Here is a 9,757-nt window from a genome sequence, read left to right as displayed (position 1 = left end):
AAAAAAAAAAAAAAAAAAAAGAAAAAAAAAGAAAAGAAAAGAAAAGAAAAGAGAAAAGAAAGAAACAAACTAAAAAATCCTAACAACCCCTGCCCACCCTACCCCACAAAAAAACAAAGGAGAAAGGTACAGGAACAATACATCAATACAATAGACACGCTAGGCAGCTATACCACCAAAAAGGACAGGTACAGCAATTTTGTTCAGTATTTACACAAAAGTTAATACTTCAGAGTAGTAAATTCTATTTCTTCCTTCCCCTCATGTAAAATTCATTAGTAACTGTAAGAAGAGAATCTGAGTGGTGATACACTGTAAGGCTCAGTTCTCAGGTAGCCCACTGGACCTATCTAGTCCCAGAAGCAGCCAATTAGAATTTGATCATACTATTTCCAACTGCAACTTCTGTCCCATTTTTTAATTTATTCTACCAGAACGACTTTCTCCTCTTAAAGTGACAGCAGCCTATGAAGAGGACAGTGTGTAACAACAATTTTATTAATTATCTCAATGCCTATCAACTAAGCAGGAAAAGGGGAAGGGGATGATAAAGTAGAAAAAGGCTACCCAAGTGGAGAAGCATCTCTCAGAAAGGATGCTTATTAAACTGGATTAGCACCTTCTGATCCTCTTGTGGGCTATAGAGAACAACCTATAGACCCTTTTAACATCTCACTGATTTCTAAGACTAGGAGAAGACAAGTCATTTGATTTTAAAAATCTCCACTTTCCTAAAAATATTTATTATGGTATGACTGTGTATCTGTTGACTTTGTCAAAAAGTGTCACAGCCCAATATAGTGAGCATTTATAAATCAATTAATTTACCTATTTCCATCCGTTCCACCCCCCTCTCCCTTTACTTGGAAATGGGGTCCTTCTAAGCTGCCCAGATTAGACTGAGCTCTCAGCCGCCTGGGTAGTTGGTATTGCAGGTTTACACCACCAGGCCTAGCTAGTATCCTTTTCCTTTTATCATCCTGTGAGGTTAGAAACCTTCATCTTGTGTCTTATTCTCACAGAACAGAGGGAAAGCAGGAAATTGGAGCAGTTGTAACACATCAGAAAGCCAAATGACGGGCTGGTGAGATGGCTCAGCAGGTAAGAGCACCCGACTGCTCTTCCAAAGGTGCAGAGTTCAAATCCCAGCAACCACATGGTGGATCACAACCATCCTTAACAAGATCTGACTCCCCCTTCTGGAGTGTCTGAAGACAGCTACAGTGTACTTACATATAATAAATAAATAAATCTTTAAAAAAAAAAAAAAAAGAAAGCCAAATGACAATGACAGAAACAGGACAGAACCCAAACACTAAACTCTTTCCACGTCTTTCACTGGAACCACTTTCTCCTGTATTTTTGGTTGAGCCTAGCCCTTAACACCTGAGCCATCCCTCTAGCTCAAATTACCTAAATGTCTAAGCAAATATTTAGGAATAGGATGTTGGAGAAGAGGTATATGCTGTCATGAGTTATAATAGATCTGCATCTGGCCCAGCAGATCTATGAGAAACCAGCCTATGGGCCTTATGGGAGGGGACTCCACCCTTTTAAAGCTGTCTGTTCCCAATAGTGCATGTGTTCTTACGCTATGGCCAGCTACTCGGTCCTAATGCTTCCAGGGGCACTATTAACAGTCCATACCATCTCACTGTTAGGACACTGATCTATACAATGCCCACAAACCCCTGTAACAATATAGTCATCTTCTGAGGATCAAGATCCTGCATTTTCTTTTGTGACTGCCAACACAATGCTAAACAGACTGCCTAAAACATCAACCAGAGAGTTACTTCATACCTTAGGCTAGCTAGTGCAAAGTTTATCCACAACTGGTAGGAAAGAACCTGCGTTCCAGGGAAACGCAGTGCCTTCTCTAGAGCTGCTGTCATACCTGTTGTTGAGCAAGCTGGACTTGATATAACTGCTGCATGTACTGCTGATAGTGCTGCTCCTGCAGCTGGCGGATGAGAATCTGTTGCTGTTCGTAGTTCCCTGGATACTGCTGGGCTGCATACTGCTGGAATTGCACGGCAGTCTGCGAGTTTAAAGCTGCCATTATCTGCTGCCTAAAAACATTAATAAATACATGCCAGTCTGACAACAGGAGACTGTTCATAACAAAATAAAATGTCCTTGTTTATTTTTATAGCTTATAACTTAAAAATGGCTAGGCCAATAATGTATAACAAAAAAACCATATATTCTAGGCCCAGAATACTTAAGGGAAAAAACTGACCTCTAATTTTTTACTTAGGTTTTTCAAAAAACAGTTGGAATGGAGAGTACTAAGCACACGGCCACATGGACATGATGATTATTAACACTTGCTGTGCTCCTTTGACATGTTGTGCACTGTTTAAAACATTTACATGCAACAATGCATTTAGCCTTTGACGACACTACAAGGTCACTTAGTAACTGCCCAGAATTCTACTGCAGCTAAATTCAAGAACCAGAGCTCAAACATAGAGAGTCTGGCAGCAACACTAACTTACCACGATGGTGTGAGACACAGACTGCCATTGGGCATGGAAGGTGTTTGACTTTGGCTAAAAGCACAAGGCAGAAGAGCTAATCGATGCTATAGGCTCTGTTAAGGATGAATAAAACTGCTGAAAACCTGATAGACTGTAGCATTTCATTTAAAGGTGCCTTTATCAAGGTCATTGAAGATAAGAAAAGCAGGGCATGCTGCTTGTTTTACTGATCGCTCCCTCTCCCCCCCTGCACAGGGTCATATTCTATAGAGTCAGGCTAACCCTGACTCAGCCTCTGAAGTGCTGGGATCATAGCTGTACACTGTGCCTTGTTTGGAGATACCAATTTCTATCAAATTAGTTCAGTTATTTTTATTTTCTTTCAGAGAAAATTACATGTTTCAAAACTGCTATGTGACCACTACTAAAGACTTCAAATTTATTTATTAAATAATAAGCAGATAAATTTAGTAAAAACAGACACCAGACTAAAGCATGACACTGGGCCCAGCTAAGGTATTCAACTTCAAATCCAAGAGAATAGCATTTAAAACCTCCCTTCGAAGTATACTGAGCCCACGGTTTACTTTGAGGCTAGCTACCTCTGAAGGTTTTTCTGAGAAACTAGCTGTAAGCCAAGAGGAGAGTGGATACACCTTACGTTCTCCACTTAACTTTTCTGTCATCCTTAGAACCCTTCCCTGTGCTCTCCTCTTTCCAGGTTAGGCCTTCTGATAAAGTGTCTTTTCTGAAGAAGGAAGTCTCAGCTCCCATGTCCCGCACTAGGTCTGGGAATGGCTATCTGATTACATTGAGTTAGCTAGGCTCTAGGTTCTGAGTTTTTAACCAAGTCTCAGACTCTAGCTGGTTTCTCAGATACACAGAAAATAGATCACAAAATTCCCAAGTGAGACAGTCTTGTGTAAGACAAAGCAGACAGAAACTGCAGATAGCAGTAAGAACAAAGAGGAAGACTAAGAAGGTAAAAGATCGTGATAACTTAGACACTGGACTCAAGACAGCAACAGAGCATCCTCCACGGCTACCTCTAGCCTCAGCTTTTACAAGCTAACTCCAACTTTCAACACGTATCCTCTGATAACAAACATGTCATGGTAAACATGAAGGAGCTAACACACATCTTCCTCCCAGGCACAGTCACAGAACATTCTAAGACACACAGGTAAAATCTCGGGAAACAGGATGGTAGCCTGGCTCACATTTTCAAATAAGATCTAAGCAGCAAACTCACTTTTGCTGTTCCAGCCGAAGCCTCTCTTCCTCTATCCGCCGCCTCTCTTCTTCCTCCCGCCTCAGCCGGTCTTCCTCCTCTCGCTTCCGCTTCTCTTCTTCCTTTTGCAGCCGCTCTCGTTCTTCCTCTTCACGCTGCCTTCGCTCCTCCTCCGCCTTTCTACACGGTATAGAGCAAAGAGAATGAACTCTGCACAGAGAATCTATTTTTAAATCATTTATACTTCACTTTCTGGTGAAAATAAGACAAAAGTCTTTGCAGAGAATAGCTAGCAAACTCTCAAAATATGAGACACATAAACTTTTATATGGTAAAAACAAAGTAGGGAGTCAATCTTACAACATACATGACTACACCAAGGATAATTACTACGTGGGTGCTTTCACAGTCTTCAATGGCAAAACAAAAGCAAGCAAAAATCAAAAAAGAGCAACTTTCAAAGACATTATATCTGATTCAACAGTGTACTATAGTATATAAATCAACTTTCTATGTTATTCAATTTTATTAAGCACCAAGTCTTAGCCTGGCATGGTCGTTCTCAGAACTAGGAAGGCAGAAGCAGGGTGGTATACGGTGAGACCCTGTCTTGAAAAAAAAAGGGGGGGTTGCGGGAGAGACAAGTACACCTTTAATCCCAGCATTCAGGAGCAGAGACAAGCAGATCTCTGAGTTTGAAACCAATTTGATCTACACAGCAAGTTCCAGGACAGCCGGGGCTACACAGAGAAACTCTTGGCTTGAAAAAAAGCAAACCAAGCCGGGTGTGGTGGTGCATGCCTTTAATCCCAGCACTCAGAAGGCAGAGGCAGGCGGATTTCTGAGTTCAAGGCCAGCCTGGTCTACAAAGTGAGTTCAGGGCTATAAAGAGAAACCCTGTCTCAACCCCACCCCCCCAAAAAACAAACAAAAAACCCCAACAAACAAACAAACAAAAAAACCCAACCCAAACCAAAAAAACTGTGTGAGGGAGGATGGGGGTGGGGTGGGGGGTGGGGACAGGGTGGTATGGTAGGATGTAAAGTAAATAAATAAATTAATGGGGAAAATAAAAACAAAAACAAAAAAACTAACTAGACAAAAAACAGTAAGAAAAAAGGAAAGGGCAGGGATGGTTGGAAAGAGCTCTGCAGTTAAGAGCATGTACTGGCGTGGTGGCGCACGCCTTTAATCCCAGCACTCAGGAGGCAGAGGCNGGCGGATTTCTGAGTTCGAGGCCAGCCTGGTCTACAGAGTGAGTTCCAGGACAGCCTGGGCTATACAGAGAAACCCTGTCTCAAAAAANNAAAAAAAAAAAAAAAAAAAAAAAAAAAAAGCATGTACTGACCTTCTAAGAGACCAGAATTCAGTCTCCAGAGGATCTGATGCCCTTTTCTGTCTTCTGAGGACACCTGTACTCATGTGTACACACGCCCCCACCTCCTTACAAACATACATACACTTAAACCTAAGAACACATTTTTTCTTAAAAAGACTCGAATTGGGGGTTTGAGACATGGCTCAGTGGCTAAGAGCACAGGCTGCTCTTCCAGAACCCAAGTTTGATTCCCAGCACCCGTACAGTGGCTCACAACCATCTGTAACTCCAGTCCCAGGTGAACCAACCCCATCTGGCTTCTGAGGACAATGTACACACAAGATACAAAGACACACATATAAGCAAAACACTCATGTACAGAAAATAAGTACAATTAAAAGTATTTTCATTGGGGATATAAAATATATTACTTAGGTTACTTATCAATGAAATGTAACTTATGTCACTGGGTTTGTTTGTTTTAGACTGTGCAGCTCTGGCTAGCCTGGAACTTACTATGAAGAACAGGCTGGTCTTGAATTTTGAGCAATCTTCTGGCTCTGCCTCCCAAATACTAGGATTACAGGGCATGCACCATCCAGAGAAGTGCTTCTATAATCCCCTCATGCTTAGGCTATTCTTTGTCTAATTTTTAATTTAACTTTTATTTTATGTATATGGGTGTTTTGCCTGTATGTATGTCTGTGAACAACTTGCACTCCTGGCACTCCTGGAAGCTAGAAGAAAGAGAGTGTTGGATCCTCTGGACTGGAATTACAGGAGCCTGTGAGCCTCCACATGGGTGCTGGGAGAACCTCAGAAACACGAACAGTGAGCTCAGCAGTATCTACTCCAAACCTGGAGTAGGTAACTAATTAATAAGCCATCTAGGCTCCACAGCCAACACCAGAGAACAGGAGGGAAGGAGTGGGTGAATTTACGGTTGAGTCTTATCATAGTAGGACAAAAGTAGCCAGGGGCGGGAGTACAGATGCTCAATCCCAGCACACATTCAGGAGGCCAACCCAGGCTACAGTAGCAAGACTGTCTCAGGGGTGGAGGGTGTGAGGAATACTGATCTAGATGAGAAGCAGGTTCACTTTACAGGTGTAAGCAGAAGGAAGCAGTCCCTCCTCCCTCCACCCATTCACATGAAGAGTTTTGAAAAACTGCAATAAGAATTGGAAATGAAGAACAGTGGGAAGGAAGATCTCTAACCCAGAACACACACTCCAGAAAGCAAAGCATCAGGGCCTAGTGCCTTCACTATGTGCCACCATGCCCTGTGACATCACCTTCTTTTTTCTTCTTCTTCCTTCTCTATTCTGTGGGACGCAACATATGCCGAGAGGGGAGGACAACATCTATTTAGAAGCTTCACAAACTCTACCATGGCATCCTCTTTGGACATGTTTCCCAGAGCTGCCCATTCTCTCCTGCAAAGAATAAAAAGAAGTTACCTTCTCCGTGCAGCAGCAGCAGAACCTTGTTTAATTCAATCTACATATGAAAACTTCAATTACAATTAAAATGAACTATGTTTTTACTAGAAGCAAAAAGTTAAAAACTTCAAGTTTCAACAAATCTACATTAATATATTAAAAATAAGATGCCATAAACAATCCAAAATATAAGTGTACTTTGTTTATTCACACTTGTTAAAAGCAATCTATATTCCATTTTCTTTACATTTTAACCTGAACTGAACAAAAATATTCCATTTTCTGGCAAAATTCTGTATGTCTCAATGAGGAAATCAATAATATGCATTTTATTTTTTATTTAGTTTTATATCCATGAGTGTTTTGTCTGCATGTTTATCTGTGCACATCAGTTACTCTGAGACTGGAATTATAGATAGTTGGGGTTGTTGAGATTGAAACCCAGGTCCCATGGAAGAACAGCTGGTGCTCTTAACAGCTGAAGCATCTCTCCAGGCCCAGTAGCACGTATTTTAAATGACTGCTTTTGGGGATGGTGAGATGGCTCAGCAGTTAAGAGCACTGACTGCTCTTCCAAAGGTCCTGAGTTCAAATTCCAGCAACCACATGGTGGCTCACAATCACTTGTTTGACGCCCTTTTCTGGTGTGTCTGAAGACAGCAACGGCGTACTTATTTATAATAATAAATAAATCTTTGGGCCTGAGCGAGCAGAGGTCCTAAATTCAATTCCCAATAACCAGATGAAGAATGCTCAAAAGCATCTGTACAGCTATAGTATGTACTCATATACATTAATCTTTTAAAAATTTTAAAAAATAAATGGCTGCTTTTAATATTATTTAGAAAGAGTCAGGTGAAATTGTCCTTGTCTTATGCTAGACAAGTAAACCTCTTCCACAACAGGATTTAGAATCTATGAGCAAAATCAATGTTTTAGTTGTTATGCTAAGTTAAAAAGTTAACTACTTATACCTTCAGAAATAGACATTCTACTTCTTTCTAACATCATTAAGTGCCCAAATAAGAAAACACTGTTACCTCCTATCATTCCCCAACACATCAAAGAATCCAACCTCAGGGGATGTGTCTGGGTTGTACGGGCCCAAAAGAACTTGCTTATGCAGTGCCACGAACTTCAGTTTTTCTTCGTAAGTTGGATGAAAGGCTTTGCCATCTTTTACTAAAAGAAATGAAATTTAAAGAAAACAATTGGTGTTGGTAGATATAGTTCCCAGCATTAGAAATGCACTGAAGCTTTACACAGAGTATGCTAGTAACATAAAAACAGCAGGTTAAGACTGTTAGTAGATTTACTACATTTTAATGGGGCTTAAAATACAAATCCTTTACAGAAGATTTCTCTTCTTCCTCTCCCTCTTTACTGCCTTTAAGTCAGGTCTTACTAATATAATATAGCCCAGGGTGGGCTCTAGCTTTTTATGTAGCCCAGGTAGTCCTCACATTCAGTTCTCCTGATTCAGTCCTAAATACTGGGATTGTAGGCATATATCACCATACCCATCTTGAATTATTTTTCTGTTGAACAGCTATCGTTATTTATGTTAAAGTTAACATAGAGAAATATATCTGACAAACTGTAGACAGGTACATAAACAGTATCATTTGAACAATAGATATAAATTTAAAAAACATATTTTAAGGTGTTTATTTTTATTATTGTTGTTTCTTTGTCATGATAAGACATCTCACCACACTGCACTTGGGTCTGAAACTCACTATGCAGAAACGAACTAAGAAATTTGCCTGCCTCTGCCACTATATACAGCTAAAACTGATCCTTTAAAAACAAATTTAATCACTTTGAACAGGATCATGTATTACATTATACATATATGCTTTGTAAGGCTATATTTAAAGTATATTTGCTCTCCTGAGGCGGTCTGATGTATGGCATGGGCTTTGGAATCAACTGGATGGCATTTAAATCTCATTTTAGACATTTCTTTTTTTTTTTTTTTTTTTTTTTTTTTTTTGGTTTTTCGAGATAGGGTTTCTCTGTATAGCCCTGGCTGTCCTGGAACTCACTTTGTAGACCAGGNCCTGGAACTCACTTTGTAGACCAGGCTGGCCTCGAACTCAGAAATCCACCTGCCTCTGCCTCCCGAGTGCTAGACATTTCTGAGTCACTGTAAGATGAGTTACTTTCTTAGTTTAGTCATCAATGAAAAGAAGGTCACATCTCCATGTCAGAGGTTAACAGTATATTATTATTATTATTATTATTATTATTATTATTATTATTATTACTAACTATGTGATTCTTTGTTTTCCTTATCAGTGACTCTGACAGGCTTCCACTAGGGCTTTTAAGAAAGAAGGCAAAATCAAAGATGATGACATACACCTATAATCCCAGTTGCGGCAGGAGGATTACCATGAGTTTGAGGACAATGTAAGCTACACAGTAAATTCAAGGTCAGCCTAGACTACAGAGTGAGATTGTGTCTATGAAAAATAAAAGAAAAAGAAAGGCAGAATTAAGCTAGTTTGACAGAAAGTAACAGTATAAAGAAAACAGTATAAAACTGGGCCCTGGTAAAATGATAATCTTTAAATAACCCCCCCCCCCATTATAACAGTCTTAATAGTTTTTAATTGATTCTAGTAAAAATGGACTACCAAAANAAAAAAAAAAAAAAAAAATAACCAAGCTGGCAAGATGGCTCAGCAGCTAACTGACAACCTGAGGTTGGGTCCTAATCCACATAGTGGAAGGAAAGGACTGACTCAAGCTGTCCCTGATCCCGTGCCATGACATTGCCATGACACATAGTATGGATGAAAAAAGCTAGGCAGTGCTGGCACAGCCCCTAGACCCAGCACTCAGGAGGCAGAGGGATCTATGAGCTTTGAGTTTTGAGGACTGCCAAGGCTACATAGAGAAACTGTCTCAAAGGGGTAAAAACAAACACAAACCATGAACTGAACTACATGAACAGGGAGAAAAAGGCAAAAGACACAGAAGTTGCCAATAAACATCTACATGGGTATTCAACTTCACTAATTAAAGACACTGCAGATTTTAAAAAAACTAGACAAAAACGACTTGATAAGAAGGGGCTGGAGAGGGCTGGTGAGATGGCTCAGTGGGTAAGAGCACCGACTGCTCTTCCGAAGGTCCGGAGTTCAAATCCCAGCAACCACAAGGTGGCTCACAAACATCCATAACAAGATCTGATGCCCTCTTCTGGAGTGTCTGAAGACAGCTACAGTGTACTTACATATAATAATAAATCTTTAAAAAAAAATAAAATAAAGTG

At 40.2% G+C, this 9,757-nt stretch overlaps 1 protein-coding gene across 1 annotated transcript in view; it reads right to left on the bottom strand.

The window, feature by feature from the left end:
• Positions 1 to 9,757, bottom strand: part of Acbd3 (acyl-CoA binding domain containing 3) — a 31,400-nt gene that overhangs the window by 16,441 nt on the left and 5,202 nt on the right. Inside the window, exons 2-5 of the mRNA XM_021197688.2 lie at positions 7,515 to 7,656; positions 6,328 to 6,468; positions 3,736 to 3,894; positions 1,898 to 2,072 (exon numbers count right to left, since the gene is read on the bottom strand). Of these exons, the coding sequence (XP_021053347.1) occupies positions 1,898 to 2,072; positions 3,736 to 3,894; positions 6,328 to 6,468; positions 7,515 to 7,656 (617 nt within the window). The remainder of the gene's footprint in view (positions 1 to 1,897; positions 2,073 to 3,735; positions 3,895 to 6,327; positions 6,469 to 7,514; positions 7,657 to 9,757) is intronic.

The sequence above is a fragment of the Mus pahari genome, chromosome 5 (assembly GCF_900095145.1).
Source record: "Mus pahari chromosome 5, PAHARI_EIJ_v1.1, whole genome shotgun sequence".
Taxonomy (NCBI): domain Eukaryota; kingdom Metazoa; phylum Chordata; class Mammalia; order Rodentia; family Muridae; genus Mus; species Mus pahari.
The sequence above is the reverse complement of the archived record's forward strand: the minus strand, read 5'-3'. Positions and strand labels throughout refer to the sequence as shown.